Source organism: Poecile atricapillus, chromosome 25 (genome assembly GCF_030490865.1).
Source record: "Poecile atricapillus isolate bPoeAtr1 chromosome 25, bPoeAtr1.hap1, whole genome shotgun sequence".
In the NCBI taxonomy this organism is placed as follows: Eukaryota; Metazoa; Chordata; class Aves; order Passeriformes; family Paridae; genus Poecile; species Poecile atricapillus.
In genome coordinates this window covers 5,366,314-5,387,233 of record NC_081273.1, presented here as the reverse complement: position 1 = coordinate 5,387,233, position 20,920 = coordinate 5,366,314, and the positions used below count along the sequence as shown (strand labels likewise).

The window sequence follows — 20,920 nt, the reverse complement described above, 5'->3', positions numbered from 1 at the left end:
CTGCAGGAATCCCACGAGAGAGCGCGTCTGGATAATCACGAGGAGTGTGATGGAGGAGAGCGGGCTTCTTCCCCCACACCTCCTCTCCTGCCCCTGCCTTCCCTTGTGATGCACTTTGAGGGTGGGGTTCAAGCAGTGGCTCTGGCTCCCTGGGAACACTGGTTGAGCCTCGACCCACCAAAAACTGCTTCAGCCCCTTTGGCCCACGGCTGTGTCAGGTTCTGCCTCTCACGGGGGCGGTGATGGCAGGCAGGCAGGGGGATGGCCACTCACCTCCATGCATGTCCAGGCCACCTTTGTCACACGCACAAGAAGAGCAAATGCTTCATCACCTGGCTGGGGTTTGCTGGAGGGGAGACTGGGCTAGAACAGGGAGGGGATGGGGCTTCTCCCAGGGTTTCACCCCTCTCCTAAATCAGGCAATAAAACAGTGTTTCCTTCTCACTGTGTGTGGACACCATTTGTCCTGTCCCTCTGCCACGGGCAGCCTGTGGCTGCCTGGCATCTCTGTGTGCATCCCTGCCACGCTGGACCCTGTGGTTTCCCAGTCTTCACCGTGTCCACACGTGCAGAGGAGGCTGGACAGTGGGGGGCACGTGTGATCTGTGGGGCACCACGCAGAGAAGTGCAGGCATTGAAACTCTCATTTCCACAAGACCACAGGCATCAGCTGCTTTCTCCCTGGGACAGCTTGCCAAAATAAGATGCAGGTAACAGCTCAAAGGCCGAGGGAGTCTGCTGGCACAGCTCTGTTGTGGCAGCTGCTCCGGGGGGCATTTGCCCAGGTCTTTCTGCCTTGCTGGGAGGAGGCTGTGAAGCGGGACCAGGGCACTGCTGCCCACAGCTGCAGCCTGGCAGGAACCAGGCAGGGTGGAGGTGAGGCCCTGGGCTCTCCAGGCTGGGCTGCACATGCAGGTAAGTGCCCCGCAGGGACGGGGTGCCAGGTGCCAGCTTGCTGCTGGCGCCCAGCAGTGCTCACCAGAGGGTGCCGGGAGCTGCTGGGCAGGAGGAGATGTTTTGGTTTGTGTCGGTGTTTCCGAGATGCCAGCTGTACTTGTTGGATTTCACACATCAATAAAACTTATATTTATAGTGTACTACCTGGCTGTCTCCCTTCCCTGAGAGCCTCGAGGGCACACGTGTGATGGGGGGCGTTGTGTTTGGGGTGCAAATCTGGCCCGGCAGCCTTACCCAGGTGTGACCCCTCAGTCCCAGCAGCCCTGGGTGGGCTGGCACTCCCCAGGACAGCATCCAGGGGCTGAGAAGAGTGCGTGTGTCCCCAATGCCACATCTGTCCCTTGCTGGCCGGCCAGGGCGGACCAGGCAGCAGCGAGAGGGCAGGTCCAGATGTGCGTGTTTGTGTGTGTTAAACAGGCACACCCAGGCGCTGCCAGCACAGCTCCTTCTCCCGCTGGGGAGGGATCCTCTCCGGAGCAGAACTCGTCCTTGCAGGCTCCAGTTGCACAGCCGGGCAGCAGCTGGCGATACAGAGCCGCCAGATGTCCGGGAGACATCGCCGCCTCGCAGCACATCTGGTAAGAGCGCGGCTCCCCCAGTCCTGTGCGTGTTTGGGAGGCCGTCAGGGGTGCGGGTGCTTCTCCAGCCGCTCTCCCAGTCCTGCTCGGGGAGCTGGCAGCGCCGGCCGTGGGGCGGGCCAGGGCAGGATGGCGTTGCAGGAAGTTCTGCCTGCAAAGCAGCCGCCTCCGCAGCCGAGCCGTGCCCGGGACAGGCCGGGCAGGAGGCGGATGGGCAGCTCCGGGCTGTGCTCCGTGAGCCCGGCAGCTCGGGCAATGGGAGCGCGGCTTTCCCGGCTGGAATCCTCCTGGACGAGGTAACCCCGGGCTCCGGTCGCGGCACCGGCACGGCCTCGCCGTGCAGCGGGGAGCCGGGAGGGCACGGGCAGCGAGGCCACGGCTGCCACGGGTGCCAGCAGGGTGCCGAGAGGTGTCCCTGAAAGGGTTCTGCAGCAGGAGGGCAGCGCAGGGCCCTCGGCTCGGCAGCGCGGCTGGGAACGGGCTGGAATCTGGGCATGGGACACAGGGGGGTTCCTTTCCTGCCAAGGCACTGAGGTCGGGACACCCGTGTTCAAGGTCAGCTCCTCTGACTCCGTCCCTGTGCCTCAATTTCTCCATCTGGGTCAGATAAAAAGGGACTGTAAACAGCGTGGCTCGTGGGAGGTGTGAGTGAGCGAGCTGTCACCCTGCTCGTCCCTTCCTCTCTGCTGGGGTTTGCTTATATCTTTCTCCCCCTGTGCCTCAGTTTCCCAGGATGTCGGGGGCTGTGAGCACCACCCCTGCTCCTGAAGGATCACCCTGCTGAGCCGGGTTGGGAGCCTGAGTCAGCACCAGCACAGCCGGTTCTGCCGGACTGGACCACGCTGGGTCAGGTAATGCTGGGCAGGGCTCTGCTGCACCACATCCCCACAGCCCCCGGTGCTCTGCTGAGCACCCCGGAGCCCCTCAGCCCCCTCCCCTGTCTTCCAGGAGCAGGATGTCCCGGGCCATGCAGTGCCAGAGCTGCCTGCCCTGGGGCAGCTGGGCACAGCTGCCGCGGTCCCTGGCAGGGAGCAGGGGGACCCGCAGCGTGTCTGTGTGTGCTGCTGCCGTGCCAGGTGAGCTGGGCTCTGTCCCCAGGGAAGCCTGTCCCTGCTGGACATCCCTCCCCAGCTGTGCGGGGATGTGGGGCACCCCAGCGAGGTGTGAAGCCAATGGGCTGGGTGGGGTTAGCCCTGCTGGGCTGGAGAGAGCCATCCCTGACCATGTGCATTCTTCCTCCCCAGCAGGTCCTGCAGGCAGGTGTTTCCTCAGGAGGATCCTTCGCACAAGCAGCATCTCCCTCCCCAGGTACAGTCAGTGTCACACGGCTGGGGCTCTGCCACAGCACCTGGGTGGCTGAGCTGGCTGCCTTGGCACCAGGGACACTGCTTTGCTTCCACCTAGAAAAACAGCCAGACCCACCTCCCTGCCTGCTGTGACTGCAGCCCACCTCCTCTGCCTCGCCATGGGTTTTCTGGGAATGCACAGCCCATGGCTTCCTGACCTGCCTTCACCTCCCAGCCGTGCCCTTACCCTAGCCCGTGCTGTGGGGGAAGGAAGGGGTGAGCTGGCTCCTCTCAGCACTTCCCACAGCCTCGCTTGTGATCTGCCCACGCTGCCCCAGGACGGGTTTGGAGCTGCTCCCCGTGATGCTCTCGCTCCTCCTGCAGGGGCTGTGTTCGCTACCAGGGAGACTCCCGGGAGATCTCTGCCCAGCCCGGCTCCTCTCACCATGGTCAGTCCCAGCTGAGGAACGTGGCCTCTTCTGGTGAGTTTGCAGCTCTGGTCTGGAGGGAGGGTCCTACACAGCGGGGTGGGGGCAGCTGCTGTCCTGGGCAGTGTGAAGTTCCCCGTAACTGGGTGCTGTCCCTTCTCTGCAGTGGCTTGGGACAGGCAACTTCCCCAGGCCCCTGCCAGTGAGCAGCCCTTGTCATATCCAGCACCTTCCTCCTTCCAGGTGCCATCAAGAAGCACCAGAAGAGCCTGTCTGCATGGTTCAGCCACCAGCCCAATGAGGAGAGGCAGTTTGGCCCTTCCTTCTCGCTGGATGCCGTCCACGTGGACCCAGTGATCCGGGAGAGCTCCCTGGAGGAGATTCTGAAGCCCTCCCCTGATTTAACCATCCAGAACCAGCTCCAGCAGCCCTGTAGGAAGGTTATCAGCCTCAACAACCTCTTTGACGTGGATGCCTGTGGGCGGCAGGTGAAGAACGTGGTGCTCTATGGCACAGTGGGCACGGGCAAGAGCACCCTCATCAAGAAGATGGTGGTGGACTGGTGCCACGGCCGCCTGCCCCACTTTGAGCTGGTCATCCCCTTCTCCTGCGAGGACCTGTCCCACAGCCATGCCCACGTGTCCCTGCGGCGCCTCATCACCAAGAAGTACCAGCACCTCCGGGACGTGGTGCCGGTGCTGGAAGCTTCCAGCCTCAGGGTGCTCTTCATCCTCAACGGCCTGGAGCGCCTCAACCTGGACTTCCGCCTGGCTGGCACGGAGCTGTGCTGTGACCCCAACGAGCCCGTGCCACCCTCTGCCATCGTGGTCAACCTGCTGCGGAAATACCTCCTGCCCGAGGTCGGTGGTGCCCTCCTTTGTGCCGGGAAAAGGTTGGGGGTGAGCCCTGAGGCAGCACAGGGCTGTTGTGATAATTATTTGCAGTCCAGCTTGGCTGGCAACCTCTGTTCCAGGAGGGACTTGCCAAGGTGGCCTCATGTCACTGGTGGGCTCTTTGGGGAGGCCTGGTAAGGTAATGAAGGCTGTGATCTTCCAGGCTTTATATATGTCTAGGAGGGAATGGGGAAAGTTCTTCTGTCCCCTCTTCCTGGGCCAGGTTTGATCCAGCGCCCTTTGTGCAGCAGTTTTGTGACCCCCAACCTGTGGACGGGGTGATCCTTGTGCAGCTCTCAGTGGGTTATGCCCTGCTGAGCAGCCCCAAACTCATCCATCCCTGTGTCACCAGGCCAGCATCATTGTCACCACGCGCCCTTCGGCCGTGCGCCGCATCCCCGGCAAGTACGTGGGCCGCTACGCCGAGATCTGCGGCTTCTCCGACACCAACCTGCAGAAGCTCTACTTCCAGATGCGCCTCAGCCAGCCGGGCTGCTCCGGAGAGGAGAGCCAGCACCGCAGCTCGGCGGAGCAGGAGAACCTGGTGGAGATGTTGTCGAGGAACTTGGAGCGCCACAACCAAATAACAGCTGCCTGCTTCTTGCCCTCCTACTGCTGGCTGGTGTGCACCACCCTGCACTTCCTCTACTTCACCAGGACGGTTCCTCCCAGCCAGACCCTGACTGGCATCTACACCAGCTTCCTGCGGCTCAACTTCAGCGGGGAGGTGCTGGACAGCACCGACCCCACCCACATCTCCATGATGAAGTACGCGGCCAAGACAGTGGGCAAGCTGGCCTACGAAGGGGTGATGTCCCGCAAGACCTGCTTCTCAGAGGAGGACCTGCGGCAGTGCTTTGAGGTGGAGATGAAGACCGAGAGCGAGCTCAACCTCCTGGAGGTTTTCCGCAGCGACGTCTTCCGCTTCTTCCTCAGCCCGTGCATGCAGCCGGGCAAGGAGCACACCTTTGTCTTCACCATCCCCGCCATGCAGGAGTACCTGGCAGCCCTGTACGTGGTGCTGGGTGAGAAGAAGACCCTGGCCCAGAGAGTGGGGAAGGAGCTGTCAGAGGTCATTGGGAAGGTGAGCGAAGATGTGGCTGTGGTTGTGAACATCATCTCCAAGGTGCTGCCCTTGCGTTTCCTCCCCGTGCTCTTCAACCTGCTCAAGATCTTCCCTCGCTACTTCTCCCGGGTGAGCGGCAAGGACAAGGATGCCATTGCCCACACCATGGCAGAGGAGCTGTTCAAAGAGGAGGACTACTACAACGATGATGTCTTGGACCAGATCAACTCCAGCATCCTGGGCGTGGAAGGCCCCATGCGCCACCCCGACGAGGCCCCGGATGATGAGGTCTTCGAGCTCTTCCCCATTTTCATGGGCGGAATCCTGTCCCGCCGCAACCGCGCCATCCTGGAGCAGCTGGGCTGCTCCATCAAGAACCTGGCAGCCTTTGAGATCGCCAAGGCCATGAAGAAGACGGTGATCAGGAAGGGCCGCAAGGGCCTGCCCCCCTCCGAGCTCATGGACTACCTGTTCTTCCTGCACGAGTTCCAGAACGAGCGCTTCGCGGCCGAGGCCGTCCGCTCCCTCCGCGCTGTCAACCTCTCCTCCGTCAAGATGACCCCTCTCAAGTGCTCCGTGCTGGCATCTGTCATGAGCACCACGTGTCACGAGGTGGAGGAGCTGAACCTGACCTCCTGCAACCTGGACAGCGGCAGCTTGAGGACCCTCTTCCCTGTCCTGCTGCGATGCAAAGCTCTCCAGTGAGTACCACCTCCTCTGCCCTTGGGCACTTCTCAAAAATTGGGTTCTTTCTCACCTCTGCCCATCACGAGGATGCTTTAGGAGGCCAGGTATGGAAAACTTAGGAAAGGGCATGTTTATCCTCAGTGCAGACCTAGAGAACTACAGCTTCCAAAATGCAACGCTCCTTGAGCAGCCTTTCTAGGGCACTGCATGCTGGGATTTGCAGTCCCAGCTCACCCTCCCGCAGGAATTTTTGGGAAGTTCCCTGTAGCTGGTACAGGCTGGGCGGGCTGCCAGCTGTCCTGGCAGACCCGAGTCCCTAGGGGAAGTTACACGGCATCCCCGTGTCGTTCGCTCTGTGAGGAGTTTGCTGTCCCAAAGGTGGGAGTCTGGGCTGTGCAGATGTTCCCACAAACGTTCCAGAACATTTGTGGAGCTGCAGGTCTTCCTGCCGCCCAGGTGGTGGCGAGACGTGCTCAGCACAGATGGATCGTGCTGTGCAGCTGGGCTGTGCCGCACTTCCTTCCTCCAGATGCTCAGGAGGGCTTGATGGAGCCCTGATCCCTCCTCTGACCTTCACCCACCCCCTGAAGACTCCGCCATCCCCTTCCCCTTGCTGTGCTCTTGCTGGCACTGGCTCTGCTGGCTCATGCTCCGGTGCGGTGTCACTGTGCTCCCTTTGGGAGAGGAAACCTGGAGTGGCCTAGTTTGGGGAGCCCAGGGAGGATGGTGATGGGCAAAATGGAGCGGGCAGGGCTGCCAGGCTCACAGGTAACAGCCATTTTGTTCCTGTCACCCCCGTGTCTTGCTCTTGCACCAGTCTGCAGCTCAACAGCCTGGGCTCTGAAGCCTGCAAGGAAATTCGTGACCTGCTCCTGCATGACAAGTGTGTGGTGAGCAGCCTGCGGTGAGTACGGCCCCCACCCCTGCATGACCCTGCCACTGCTGCCCACCACGTGCCCCGGCACCCCCTGAGCTCCCGTGTCCACAGGCTGACCAATAACCCCGTGGGCGAGCAGGGCGCTCGCTACCTGGCCGAGGCGCTGGCCGGCAACCGCTCGCTGACCCAGCTGTCCCTGCTGCACACTGCGCTGGGGGACCCCGGCGCCGAGGCCATCGCCCAGCACCTGGCCCAGAACCAGCACCTGCAGGAGCTCAACCTGGGCTACAACTCCCTGACGGACACGGCGGCCCTGCGCGTGGTGGAGGTGGCCAAAAGGCACGAGACGCTGGACAAAGTGCAGTGAGTCCACTCTGGCGCATCCCTGCCTTTTGCCCACGCGGTGTCCCCTGTCCTGTCTGCCTCTGTCCTTCCCCTCAGCCCTCACAAGTGTCTCCTGCTGCTTTCCCAGTCTCTACTTCAATGACATCAGTGAGGATGGCAAGAGGGCACTCGACAGCCTGCGCATGGACCGGGACGGCGTCAGGGCTCTGGTTTTCCTCACGGCGGGCACCGACGTCTCCGATTACTGGTCCCACATCCTGAACGTGGTGCAGAGGAACCTGCCCTTCTGGGACCGAGAGCGGGTCCGGCAGCACCTCGCCCTCCTCCTGCAGGACCTGGAGAGCAGCCGCAGACAGACTGCCAACCCCTGGAGGAAAGCCAAATTCCTGCGAGTCGAGAGCGAGGTCAAGAAAATGCTGGGGAAACTGCAGGATGGGAGCCTCTAACCTGCTGCCCATCCACCAGCCAGGGCTGGGCAGTGGAGTGTGTGCCCGCCTGGAGATGCTGGGTGGATGGTGCTGGGTGTGTGGGGCTCAGCCTCGTCTGCAGGCGAGGCTGAAGTGTGGGAACGGGACAGAAACCAGGCCAGGAGCAAATGGGACTTGTTCTTCTGGGCTTGTGGAAAGCCAGCCCCTGCACCCTGGCCAGAGCAGTGGCAGGGAGCAGGATTCAGGCTTGTCTGTGAATCTTTTGGGAGCATTAAAGTGCACCTCTTTCTTTCCACTGAAGCACACTAGTACCAAGACTTGATCTCCTTTTCGGGCTCTTCCTGGGGAGGAACGTGGAGCCGCCCCTCCAGCAGCTGGAGTGGAGGGTTCTGCCTTTCCCCCGCCTCACAGCGCTGGCATGGAGCAGCCCACCTCTGCTCCAGTGCTGACCCAGTCATTCTCCCCTCCCTGTGTCCCCCGGGAAGCCACCAGGAGCTGTCCCCAAGCTGGGTGTCCCGGGGTGCTGGCCCTGCTCCCAGCTCCGACTGGCAGTGCCCTGGGGCTGGGAGGGCAGGGGAGACTCGGGGCTGTTTAACCATTAAACCTGGGGCGTCTTGCAAGAGGCGGGGACACCTCCCTGCCACTTCACCCTGTACCTTGCTCCCTCTGGCAATCCCTGCAGCCATGAAGCAAACAAAAGGTATGTGCCGGGGAATCCTCTGGAGACCCTTCCCCACACACACAGGCCCTGCTGCCAGATGGAGCAAGACAATGTCAGAGCCCAGGCAGCCTGTGGAAAGGAGCCAGAGGCAAGCAGGAAAATGTATCATGGGGATGCTGGGGAGGAATCCCCTCTCCCTGGGTTTGGGGTTTCTTGTTCCCAATGTGGTGTGGAGGGGTTTAATGGGGGGTTTGTGTCAGGGAAAGTCTCTATTCCCTTCTCCTGGCTCCAGCAGCTCTCTGAGGTCCTGGTGAACCTTCTCAGCCCTCACTGAAGAGCCCTGTAAGCCCCCAGGACTGTGCCCCATCTGCTTTGCCGTGCTTTGCCCCAGCAGTGAATGCCCATGGGACCTGAACAGCAGGTCCTGCTGATGGGAATGCAGGACAGTAGTGACAGGGCCAAGGAACAATCTGAGAGACAGAGGGGCTTGGGGGCTGTGTGGGCTTGGCAAACCCCCACACCTGGCATGGCAGGCTCAGTCTGTGAGTGGACAAGCCCTGAGTGCTCGAGAGCGTTGGGGTCTGCTCCCAGCCCACCACCTCCTGTGCTGACCTCTCCTCTCCCTCTGCAGGGCTCGAGGGAGACAAGATGTCCATCATGTAAGTGCTGATCTCCCCTTGGCCAGGGGCTTTCTGGAGCTCAGGAGACATGTGGGGAATGGTCCAAGACAGAGATCCCCTCTGGCTTTCCCAGGCTCCAGCTGGCCCTTTCTGGGAGGAACAAGCTCCCCAAGGCTGGGGGAGGCAGGGGTAAGGCCATCCTGCACTAATGTGGCCTCTCCTGCCCTTTGTCATTTCAGAAAATTTGAGTTTAACCCCAAAGTTGGGATCGACAACCCTGCCTTGACACTGACTGAGGACACGGGTAAATACACCCCCTCATCTCCCAGGGTGTCCTTGTGTCTGCACAGGGTTGTGGCACCTGGGCACTGCTGGGGCCCTGAGCTCTCTCACTCACACTGGGGACCTGTGGGAGGTGAACACAGAAGGGATGAGCAGATCCCCAGCCCAGGACAGGGTGGAGAACTTGTGTGAGGATCCCTGCAGGACCCTGCTCACAGGCTGTGCCCCCACACAGATGGTGAGGGCGTGGGGGAGCCCCGCTTCTACCTCCTGACCAAGGACAGCACGGAGACCTTCGGCTTCTGCCTGCACGAGGAGCTGGGCTGCCAGGGCCACGTCATCCGGCAGATTGAGCTGGGGGGGGTGGCCCAGCGCAGGGGGCTGCAGGACGGGGACCGGCTGCTCCAGGTCAATGGTCACTTCGTGGACCACATGGACCACCTCAGGGTAAGCTGGGTGCATCCCATGGGAACGCCTGGATCCTCCCCAGCCAGGGGAACAGAGGATGCATGACCCCTGCTGACCCCAGGGACCCTGATCCCTCCCCATCAGTGGGGTGCCTGCCCAGGGTTCACAGCCTCTGTTCTTCCAGGTGGTGCAGAAGATCAAGGCCAGTGGGAACCAGGTCCTGCTGGCGGTCCTGGATGGTGACTCCTACGAAGCAGCCAAATCCCTGGGGAGGGACCTGTCCCAGATGCTGCCAGATGACATCCGCCCGCGCCTCTGCCACGTCACGAGGGACAAAAGCGGCTTTGGCTTCAGTGTGTCATGTCCAGAAGGTAAAGCAGGATGCTGCCACCACGAGCCACCCCGTTGTAGCACCTCACTCACCCCAAAGTGCCCCTTCTGCTCCTCCTGCAGGCACCAAGGGCACCTTCCAGTTGTCAGTGCTGCAGGACGGGCCAGCAGACAGGGCAGGGGTGCCACCAGGCTCCTGGCTGCTGGAGCTGAACGGGGACAGCGTGAAGAGCTACTCCCACACACAGCTCACCAAAAAGGTGCCTGGTCCTGGCATGGGGGGCGAGGGATGGGGCTTAGAATGTCACTGAGAGCCCTGTGCTTCCCATCCAGCTTAAGCAGAGCGGCAACAAGGTGACACTGCTGGTGGCATCCAGCGCCGTGGAGGAGTTTTATCGCCTGCGGGGGCTGCGGGTCACGGCTGCCTTGGCAGACACCTCCAGGCTCCCCTTCAAGGTCCGGGAGCTGCACCTGGTGAAGGGTCCCGCTGGCTACGGGTTCCTGCTCAAGGAGGATGACTGCAGCTCGGGGGGAGTAGGTGAGGAGGCTGAGAGGGGCAGTTTGTACCTGAGCAAGGCACTTCTGAGGGTTGGGAAGAACCGACAACTCTGTGCCTGCAACAGGACCCTGTCCCCACCTGCACACGGGGGTCAGCAGGGCCAGTTCCCCTCTGCGAGCCTCTCCCTGCTGTGGCAGGCCAGTTCCTGTGGGATGTGGATGTGGGGCTGCCGGCCGAGCAGGCAGGGATGAGGGAAGGGGACCGTGTGCTGGCAGTGAACGGGGAGAGCATCGAGGGGCTGGACCACGAGCAGACCGTGCGCAGGATCCGCGCCCGGGAGGACCAGGTGACGCTGCTGGTCATCGACCCCGCTGGTGATGAGTTCTACCGCTCGGTAGGTTTTGGGGACATGGTCCTGCTCTGCCTGGGGAGCCCTGGGGTGCTGTGAGGCTGCACGGTGGGATGGGTGTTCTCCACAGGGGCTGTGTGTCCATCCCTCTTCTGCTCTTCCAGATCGGGCTGTCCCCCCTGCAGTTCTTTGAGGACAGTGACCCCGCCTCAGGCTCCTGCACGCCCTCCCTGCCCTCCCGCAGTGGCTCCCCTGCACTCTGTGACGTTGAGGTGGGACCCAAGGGACCTGTGTCCTGGCTGATGGCTGCTGCCAACAGTATAGAGATCATACAGGTAACTCCTCAGGGCAGCGCTCACAGCCTGGCAGTGCTCTGAGTGCTGCCACCCTCCTTTCTGCCCATCCTAACATTTCCCTGGCACCTGTGGTGCTGCCAGGAGGAAGCTATGTGCTCCCCTGGCCACAGGGGCCAGGCAGAAAGACCCCTCCAACCTGTGTCCCCGCAGAGCCAGCGCCAGGAGGAACAGACGAAGCTGTGCCAGGCATTCTAACAGCCCAGGAGCCTCTGGACAGACTCTCCCACACAGCACCTGCACCCAGGCCATGTCCAGCCCCTCGAGCCTCAGCACTGCTCAGCATGGACCCTGCACACGCAGCTCCTGTGTCTCCATGCCTGGCTCACAGCATGACCCGCTCGGGGACTTCTCTCTGCTCACCGAGGCTGGCTCAGAGCTTTTATCAACCACAGTGGCAGCTCCTTGTAACCTGACCACAAACCTGTGTCTTTGCCTGCTCAGCTACCTCCAGGGATTTCTCAGGACATTGCACTGAAGCCCTTGCCCAGCTCCAGGCTCTGGGAGTTCCCAGGAGAGCTGAGGCACTGCCCTCTGCACCATGACTCAGGGGACTCAAGGGTTGGCTCAGATCTGCACATGCATGGACATCTCTCCTGTGCTTCTCCTCTCATCCTCTCCCTGAAGCTGTGGGCAGTGAGTGTCCACCAGCCACCACCCACCACCCTGTTCCTGCACCACCCTTTTGGGGTGTGATTAAAGGACAAATCCACACTGCTGTTTGTGTGGGTGATGTTATGGACAGCACTGTGTCTTGGCAGCACATCCCGGGGCCAGATCCATCCTCTCTTCTCAAGCCTGGAGTTGGGCAGTGGATGCAGGAAGCTCTCCAGGTGTGCTGCTGAGAGGGTAGGGGTTAAAAGCCATCCTGAGAGCCCCTGTACCTCCAAGAATTTGAGGGCAAACTCCTGTAGGCATCCCTCATGCCCCATGGCAAGGGTTGTTCCTGAGGGTTCCCCTTGCAGGTGACACATCAGGAGCATCAGTTCATGCCCTGCCAGGCTGTGACAATGCTGGGGGAGGGACACGGGGGGGTCCCAGCAGGGGAAGTTTCACCTCTCTGCCGAGCGTGGGAGAGTGAAAATGAGCAGAGTTTTGCACGGGGCCAAGAACCGCAAACCTCTGGCTGAGGTTTTACCTCGGCCCCTTCTCGAGCGCAAACGGAAACGCGACACTGGAGCAGTGCCCCGTCAGGTAGGGAAGTCTCTGCCTCTGTGTCCCCTGAGCTCAGTGCAGGCATCTGCGGTGCAAGAAGCCCTTTTGGGAGCCTTTGGGAGCTGACAGCTCGGGAGGGAGCAGGGCTGGCCAGCTGCAGGCTGGTTTGGGGCTGAATGGTGGGAAAAGCTTGGCTGGGAGCCCCAGCAGCTCTGAGGTGTGGGGTCTGTCCCAATAGCCCCGAGTGAAACCCTCCCAAGGGGCCCCAGTGAGACAGTCAGAACAGTCCCAAGTAAAATCAACCTTTTCTTGAAGTCTCACACGTAGCTACAGCCCCAGCTTGGAGTGAATAATGCCCAGAGAAGCAGATAGTCAGGAATGCAATTACTCAAGCGTGTTCCCTGATCTCTTTGGATCAGAGCCACGGTGATTTTTGTACTTGGCTCTCACAAAGGCAGTGTTGCCCTCCCCAGTTCCCTCCCCAGGTACTTGTGGTAGCGTGGAGCTGGCCAGGGCACCCGCTGGTGGTCAATCCGGCTTGACTATTAGCCAGAATCCATTAGCACCTAATGGGAAAAGCCTCAGGAACACGGCCTCAATAAACCTTGACATATTTGAGGTCAATATAATCCTTAGGAAAATTTGCCCAGGTAATTAAAGCCAGACAAGGAGTTGCCTGTCCCAGAAATATTTACCAAGCTTTACCAAAGGCAATAAAATGAAAGCAAGGAGTTTTATAACCAATCTATGCCAGGCTCCCTTGTTGTGTTTAGTGCTGCTTCCTGCTGAGCTGTCCATCTGGCTCCTCAGCAAGTGGATGCCAAAAGGGAAGCAAAGCTCCCTTGAGAAGGTTGGATCCAGAGGTTGAGGCTGTGCTGTCCAACCTTCAGGCCTGAGTTTGGGGTGCTCACATTCCCCAGACCGATGTGGTCAAAGTGCAGCACCCACAGTTCTCCTTTGCCTGGTTTCTGTCACCGTGTCGTACCAGCCACAGCTGGCTTTTGCAAAAGGATGTGTCCTTCTGCCTGGGAGAGGAGATGAAAAGAGGATCTGAAGGCAGCAAAGAAACAGAACTTAACCGACTTTCAAGCACATGTTTTAATTTTTTGAAAGTTTGCTGGTGTCAGCTCTGACAAACTCACACTTTGGTTCCCTTTAGATTCACTGGTCCCCTTTTCTCTCCCCGGTCCCTTTTCACTCCCTGCTTCTCTTTTCTCTCCCTTGTCTCCTTTTGACTCCCTGGTTCTCTTTTCTCCCCCTGGTTCCTTTTCTCTCCCCGATCTCCTTTTCACTCTCTGGTCCCTTTTAATTCCTGGCCCCTTTTTCACTGCTCGGTCCCCTTTTCTCCCACGGGTCCTCTTTTCTCTCGCTGCTCTGCTCCTGCTCCTTCTCCCGTAGGAGCATGTCGGGAACAGGGGCTCAGGTCCGGTGGGCTCTGCCTGTCCCTGCCTTTGCGGGGAGATGCCTCAGGTACCTGCCAGCTGCACTGGACGCTCTCCCGTTCCCATTCCCTCCCTGCCATGGGGATGCCGCTGCTGCTCCTGCCTCTCTGGGAGAAGGGGTGGGGTGCAGCGCCGCTTCCCCGCGTCCGGGCCGTTCTTAGAAAAGGGAAGGCGTCTTCAGGAAAGGGGAAGCGATCCCGTTTCGCAAGCTGGGCGAGGGGCACGGCAAGGGCCGCGAAGGCCGCGGGTCCCTCCCGAGGGCGGCGGGGCGAGCGCGGCCCCCGCGTTCCCATGGCGACCGCGCCCCGCCCCGCCCCGCCCGCACCAAGCATGGCCGCCGCCCCGCCCTCACTCCGCTGTACTGCGCATGCGTTTCCCTCCTCCACCAATCAGCGCCGGCTCCTCCCCGGCGGAGGGGGCGTGGCCGGGCGCGCGGGGGGGCGGGCGGCCAACCAGCGCCGGCGAGGAGGGCGGGGCCTCCCTGGAACCGGGCGCCGCCGCCGCCGCCACCGCCCACGGCCGCCGCCGCCGCCCTGCCCGGCCCGGCCCGGCCCGGAGCGCCCTCAGCCCGGTCCCCTCCAGGGCCGCGGCCCCGGTGCCGGACGGGCCCCACGGGCCGGGTGTGGGCGCCCCCATGTCGGCGCCGCTGAAGAAGGGCCCCGGCGGGCTCATCGGGCTGATGAAGGACGCGTTCCAGCCGCACCACCACCACCTCGGGCCGCACCAGCCCGGCGCCGTGGACAAGAAGATGGTGGAGAAGTGCTGGAAGCTCATGGATAAGGTGGGGAGGGCGGTGGGATGGAAGCGGCCGCGGGGGGCTGAGGTGGCGCGGGGTGGGGTGGCTGTGGGATAGGGCTGGCCTGGGGAGGTTGGGACTTTGGGATCACAGGGGATCTGGGATGAGCCTGGAGCTGTGGGGTTGGCTGGAGAGAGGGCTCTGTGGCACGGGGGGAAATCCTTGGGGGACTGGGAGGTGTGTGGGCACAGAATGGGGTGCAGCACTTTGGGGGAAGGTAGTGAGCATGGAGTGACAGGACAAGGGGGAATGGCTTCACACTGATGGAAGGCAGGGCTGGATGGGGTCTGGGGAAGAAACTTTCCCCTGGGAGGGTGGTGAGGCCCTGGCACAGGGTGCCTAGAGGATCTGTGGGTCCCTGGAAGTGTCCAAGGCCAGGTTGGAGAGGGTTTGGATCAACCTGGGATAGTGGGAGGTGTCCCTGCCAGGGACTGGGACAGAATGGACTTTAAGATCCTTCCAACCCCTACCATTCTGTGATTCCACGTGGATCTGGTGTGATGTACGAGAGGCCAGAGGCAGGAGAGCAATGGGATGCCAGGATGGGAAGGTATGAAGGGAGATCAGCAACTCTGCAGGAACAAGGTGCAGGAAGAGGGGACAATTTGGATGGAAGATTTAGAACTGCCTCAGAGGATCTGCGATGCTTCCCCAGGGCAGTGGTGACAACCCTAAGATTGCCAGAGCTCAGCATTTGGATCACACTCCCAGGCACAGGGTGGGATTGTTGGGGTGTCCTGTGCAAGGCCAGGAGATGCACTGGAGGATCCTTGTGTGTCCCTTCCAAGCCAGGATATTCTGTGGTGTCTGTATTCATGTACAGCTAATTCCAATCCTGTAGGTGCTGGGGTGGGCACTGGTGGTGCTGAGAATGGGTAGGGGCTGGTGGGGAGCTGCAGGTGGTTACAGCAGCAGGACAAGGGAGAAATTTAGGATTTGCCCCTTGGAAGGTGTGCCTTGGCCTGTGCTAGAGCCTGGTGTGTGGGTAGTGGATGGTGAAGCTTTGTGGCAGGTTATTCCTTTTGGGACGAACAGGAATGTGTTGCTGCGATCAGGACAAAACCTTTTCCTTAAAACTGAGCTGAGGAAAAACTGAATAAACCCTTTTGCAATAAGTACATGTAGCTACAGAAAGATAAAGTATCAACTGATGTTAAACAAGAAAAACTTGTGGCGTGGGAGTTGGAAAGGCCTTCTTCCAGTCCCACACCTTTAGGAGGGGCACAGCTCTCTGGGGTCATTAAGACTCTCTGCTCCTCCTCCTCCTCCTTTTAAAATGCCAGGAAATGGCTCTTGCCGGGGGCAGGACACCAGACCTTTTGGCCTGTTGGTGTGATGGGATATTTGATTTACTGGCCTGGCTAGGTGTGCTGGTCAGTCCAGTGTTTTCAGAAATCCTGGGGAGTTGTCAGGGAATGATCAAGTGGGTGAGCGCAGGCACACAGAAATAGGCACAAAATAAAAATCTAACATTTTTGTGGAGATTTCATTGATAATTACTGTTCGATGCTGAAATCAAGGCTAGGCTTGATATGTTGCAGTCTGAAATGTGCAGCGCATTTTATGACACTGAGTTCAAGGCCCTAAAAGTAGCATAGAGTAATAGCATCACCCAAGTTGCCCCCAGGCCTTGGGGACTGTCACCTGGCCACCTCCTTCCCCTCTGGGGGCAGAGCAGGCAGGGATTTTGGGCATCCCTCATCCAATTGCCCCTCAGGCTTATGCATTTTCCTTCTCTTTCCCCTGCATTGTTTATCCATGCAGTGTCTGAACCTCCTGCAGTAAGTGCTAAAAGCAGGCAGAGTAAATGACTTCTTTAAAGGCGTATTAAATTATATTCCTGCCAAGAAATCACTCTGTGTTGGCTGGCTCAACAAAAGCCACGGTTTATAGTTGTGCCTTGCTGTGCCTGTGATGAGCTTTGATCACCTACAGCGAGACTGGGGCAAAGGAAAAAACCCTTTTGAGAAGTGCTGTTGGCTCTGTTACAGACACTGAGGGCCAAGCACAAGTGCTAATGTAGGAAAGGCAGTTTGGGCATGGAAACAGGACCCTAAATAAGTGTAAGAATGCACGTCTTCATGTATAGAATATGTACAGCAAGATGGCAACTTGTGTTGGACCTCATAACCTGCTCTATTCGAAGGAAAATGCTAGCCTGCAAAAAAGCTAGTTATGACAGCATTTTAAAATGCAGTGGGATGTTTTTTTGGGGTAAATTTCACAGCTTTATTATGTCTTTTTAGCAGGTTAGATGTGTTCTCTCTCCACTGACAGAAAAGCCAAGGCTGCTGCTGTATTTGTCACAAGTGGCATCGACCTCTTTTGACTCCAGGTTTACTCACAGGCAGCATCCAGAAGCTCTCAGGCTTGAAGTCTTGTTCAGTCTGATTTGTACAAAAGCAGAGATCTGGCTCTGAAAAGCCTGTTAGATTTCAGCTGTACTTATGCACACTCAAGAGAACACATCTGAATTAAAATCTTTTTAGTGTAGCAAAAACCCAGAGAAGCTCATGGCTCATGAGAAGGGCTAAATGAATGGAAGGTGTTGAGAATGGGTTAGATTTCTGGGCCAAGAACGTGAAATTCCAGGTGCAGATAAAAAACCTTCTTGTGTGCATGTTTAATAGATGATGTTTTTGCCTCTCAGAGCTGCGTGCTGTGTCTGTGTGGGTACACTACACTCACGACCTCATTTGTTAGTCTGCATAATTAGCTGGTGTTGTCAAAGCATTTGTGCATCTCTGCTTTCGGATGTGACTGATGAATTTCCTATGCACGTTGATTCTTGTCCAAATATTTTCCCTGTAATGCTCTCCATAAGCTGCCTGACATATTTATGTCTTTCAGATTCTTTCATTTGAAGCCTTAATTTTTTTGTCAGTACCATTTCTCCCACAGCTACACGTGGTCACACAGAGCATGGACACAAAATAGCCCTTTCCATCCCTGTTGGATGTTCCCCTTCAGCTGAAGGAGGTGATATTTATGCATTTCTCTGCAGAACAGAGATGAAATGCAGCCCCCTGGAGTTCACTGCTGTGGGTGGTATTTGAGGAATAGGTGGGTTAGTCATGAGCTGCTTGGGATGGAGCAGAGGGAATGAATGTGGGAAGGCAGAGGAGGAAGAGGAGCTTTGAGATAAAGCTTCTCTGAAGGGTTTCCTGATACCATTCAGTTCCTAGAACTGATACAGAGAAGTGCCACTGCAGGTCACCTTCATTGTGAGTAGAAGAAAGGCCAAACACAAATTTAGCAAGAGATAAGAGATGTTTGATTAGGTTTTGTTTTGCTGTTTGCTTACGCTGGAATGAGGTGTGATGTCAGGACAGTTAGCTCTTCAGCTGCTAAAGGAAGGAAAAATGAGTTTTCAGAACTGCCCTGGAAGGGAAAATCTTACCTGGGAGTAGCCCCTGGATGCTCATCAGGCTTGGGACTCTTAAATCCAGAAATCAGTCAAGGCAAGCTGCAGATTGTTGAGGGGAAAGATTAAATTCCAGGCCTCGAAGATCTAGATGAGATTATTTTTCCTAGAATGAGTAGATAACAGATTCTTTCCTTAAAACTCAGTTTGGGAAACTGTTCTTTGATTATTTTTTTCCTGTTGTATTTGGAAAATGGAAATGGGTGAAGTCAATGTTCAGGTTCTTCACAGGCTCACCTCTCTTCATGCTAAGCTTTATTGGTGTGTCTAAAAACCCAAAAATATCTCCCTAAAAGGTTTGTCCCTCAGAGAACACAGCATAAACCAGACAAACTTTTGGATGTTAATTTAAAACCACGCATTGCTTCTATTCGTTGCCATCACACTTAAACAAAAAAAATAATATTTTTCTGCTTTTTGCTCAGTTTCCTTCCACGTTGCTGGTCCCTGTGGAAAGCTGCTGAGGGACAGCTGTTCCCAGGGCTGGGAACATTCTTTTGGATGTTGTCATGATGCTGCCATGATGCTGCAAGTGCACACGTTAGAGAAACAAGGAAAATGCCACCGCTTTTGTCACTGCTGTGTTATAAAAGCATCAAGTTTGCTCAGGAGGCAGCAGTTCCTAGTTATGCACAGTTGCTTAACTGCTCATCTTAGCTAATTTTGGTCTGCTTGGTAAATAAAGAAACTGATTTGATAGTAAAATACCAGCAGTTTTGACCTTTCTGTTAACTGTTTGAGGTATCTACTTGGGAAGCATTTTACAGGGGCTCTGAGAATGAGCAGTTTGCAGAACTCTCTGCTGCTGTGATGGAATTGTTCTAATTGATACCAAAGTCTAAAATGCAGCAGGTCTGCTGCTCCCATAGCTGGGTATTTTCAAAGAGTAACAGCCAAAAATTGTTCTCTATTTCCAGATGGCTGAGGGAAGTGCAGGCTCTGCTTGCTTAATGTGGCTTCCTCCTCAGAGCTGAATGTGTTTGTTAAGGTTTTAAACCCACTGTATAATAAACAATTTCTGCTGAAGAAAAGGTTTTGCTGCCCAGAGCATAGCTCAGCTGGGTCCGAGGAGCATATTTAAGAACCTATTCATGCTCATAGTGAAACTATTTTTTTTTTTTTCAGGGGAGAAATGTGTTGACTCAATTTGTTGATATGGTTCATTGTACAATGTTCACAGGCTCCAAGGAAGCAGCAGTTGAGGCATCAGCATCAATTGACTAAGTCAGCTGTCTGGCCATCCATCTCTTTATCTTAAGACCTTGGCAGCCTCCTCAAAATGGAGGGAAAATTTTGGTAGTTTGTTTTTCCCATGTGTTCTTGCAGAGGCTTTTTTAGGTGTTTATTTTTTTTAGCGGCAGTCTGATTTTTCTGGTTTGAGTTTTGATACACAGTGTGCCTTTCTCTTGGCTGAAATTGAGCCTTTCTCAGGTCAGCTCTTGGTACAGGCACTGCTCTAAGATAAAACTGGAGGTGTCACTTCACAAGGTTGCTTTTTGCACATACCCTAATTGGCCAAGTGAAATGCTGAAGTGCTGTTTCAGAAGGAATAACTCTGTTTACCATCCATGTTTAAGGGAAGTAGGTATTTAAGCGTGCCCTGTAGGGAACTGCTCAATTCCTCTTGAAGGTTTCACAAGGTTTTGTGGAAATGAGATACTGCAAAAGGATGTTAGATTGTTCTTTTGCTTTTTCTTATCCACTTTACTGAAGTTTTGTATTCTGCACTGTTTAATATCTGTAATTCCCTCATACCTGGCAGTGTCATGAGTTTAGATTTCATTTATATGCTGGGTATCATGCACCCAGATAATATTCATTATAGGGAAGAACTTTAGGAAGGTGTAGCCACATTTTGTGCTCAAGTTTGCTGGAAATCACAGAATATAAAAGTGTTAGACTGCTGCTTCCTACCTTGTAAACTTGATCCAAAACTGACCTCACAACTCTTAATTCCAGCCCGTTCTATAACTGAAAATTCACTACTAATTTTTCAAATGGCTGTTTTGCCATCAACTCTCCCTTTAATTCTCTCCGTTTAGATAATGGAAAAATTTGGCTATGGCGGATGGTGAAGTGGCTTCCTTTCCCCTCCCCTGTCACATAAATTTATTATCATGAGTTTCATCAGTCCACATGCTCTTCAGCCCAGAAATTGCATTCTTTTATGGTGGCTGGGCTCACTATCTGGAGAAAATAGCCTGGAGAAAAGGAGGCTCAGGGGAGGCCTTATCACTCTAAAACTCCCTGAAAGAAAGTTATGGTGAGCTGGGGGTTGGGCTCTGCTCCCAGGCAAGCAGTGACAGGACAAAAGGAAGTGACCTCAAGCTGCACCAGGGAAGGTTCTGGAGGGACATCAGGAGGAATTTCTCCATGGAAAGAATGGTCAGGCTTTGGAAGGGGCTGGCCAGGGAGGTGGTGGAGGTGTCCAAGGAATGCCTGGACGTGACACTCAGTGCTCTGGTCTGATTGGCAAGGTGGGGACCACGTTGGACTCGATCTCAGAGGTCTTTTGCAGCCTCCGTGGCTCTGGGATTCTGTGTTTCCATCTGGACTCGACCAACAAATGGGATTTGTTGAGCAAACATTTCAGAGCGTCGTGTTTGCGACAGTGAATTGTGTTGAACCCCCGATTGCGCTCCTCTCCTTGAGTTTTCACAGAGCTGCTCTCTCCATTACCCACAGGTGGTGCGACTGTGTCAAAACCCCAAACTGGCCCTGAAGAACAGCCCTCCCTACATCCTGGACCTGCTGCCTGACACCTACCAGCACCTGCGCACCATCCTGTCCCGCTACGAGGGCAAGATGGAGACCCTGGGCGAGAACGAGTATTTCCGCGTCTTCATGGAGAACCTGATGAAGAAAACCAAGCAGACCATCAGCCTCTTCAAGGAAGGGAAGGAACGGATGTATGAGGAGAACTCCCAGCCTAGGTAACGGAGAGAAATGGTTTCAAGTGTTTGTTGTAGGAATGGAATGCGTCGGGAGCTTTGTATTTGAGGTAGATCAGTTGTGAGCTTGTCTTGCATTTTGGCTGAGGTCAAGGGACATCTTCA

General features: G+C 56.7%; 3 protein-coding genes across 7 annotated transcripts in view; all 3 read left to right on the top strand.

Moving 5' to 3' along the window:
* Nucleotides 1-1,402: 1,402 nt before the first annotated feature.
* On the top strand, nucleotides 1,403-9,418 carry NLRX1 (NLR family member X1). Of its 5 annotated transcripts, XM_058857021.1 has the most exons (13): nucleotides 1,657-1,831; nucleotides 2,260-2,386; nucleotides 2,484-2,611; nucleotides 2,780-2,843; nucleotides 3,206-3,303; nucleotides 3,493-4,109; nucleotides 4,495-5,909; nucleotides 6,713-6,799; nucleotides 6,884-7,135; nucleotides 7,245-7,521; nucleotides 8,838-8,865; nucleotides 9,066-9,130; nucleotides 9,344-9,418. In XM_058857021.1, coding segments are annotated over exons 3-12 (2,961 nt in total). In that variant the 5' UTR covers nucleotides 1,657-1,831; nucleotides 2,260-2,386; nucleotides 2,484-2,490; the 3' UTR covers nucleotides 9,068-9,130; nucleotides 9,344-9,418. The 5 variants fall into 5 exon arrangements, with proteins under 5 accessions (XP_058713001.1, XP_058713004.1, XP_058713003.1 ...); XM_058857018.1 differs by lacking the exons at nucleotides 1,657-1,831; nucleotides 8,838-8,865; nucleotides 9,066-9,130; nucleotides 9,344-9,418 and adding an exon at nucleotides 1,403-1,535 and having other exon boundaries at nucleotides 7,245-7,567; XM_058857020.1 differs by lacking the exons at nucleotides 8,838-8,865; nucleotides 9,066-9,130; nucleotides 9,344-9,418 and having other exon boundaries at nucleotides 1,659-1,831; nucleotides 2,783-2,843; nucleotides 7,245-7,567.
* On the top strand, nucleotides 8,141-11,761 carry NHERF4 (NHERF family PDZ scaffold protein 4). The gene is made up of 10 exons (XM_058857024.1): nucleotides 8,141-8,245; nucleotides 8,838-8,865; nucleotides 9,066-9,130; nucleotides 9,344-9,555; nucleotides 9,701-9,887; nucleotides 9,970-10,106; nucleotides 10,180-10,384; nucleotides 10,543-10,739; nucleotides 10,859-11,029; nucleotides 11,201-11,761. Exons 1-10 carry the CDS (start codon nucleotides 8,230-8,232, stop codon nucleotides 11,243-11,245), a joined length of 1,263 nt encoding a protein of 420 aa, XP_058713007.1. The 5' UTR covers nucleotides 8,141-8,229; the 3' UTR covers nucleotides 11,246-11,761.
* Nucleotides 11,762-14,110: 2,349 nt separating this feature from the next.
* The window catches only part of CBL (Cbl proto-oncogene), a 34,144-nt gene continuing 27,334 nt past the window's right edge, over nucleotides 14,111-20,920 (top strand). Inside the window, exons 1-2 of the mRNA XM_058856974.1 lie at nucleotides 14,111-14,425; nucleotides 20,550-20,797. Coding sequence (XP_058712957.1) covers nucleotides 14,279-14,425; nucleotides 20,550-20,797 — 395 coding nt within the window. The 5' untranslated portion in view covers nucleotides 14,111-14,278. The remainder of the gene's footprint in view (nucleotides 14,426-20,549; nucleotides 20,798-20,920) is intronic.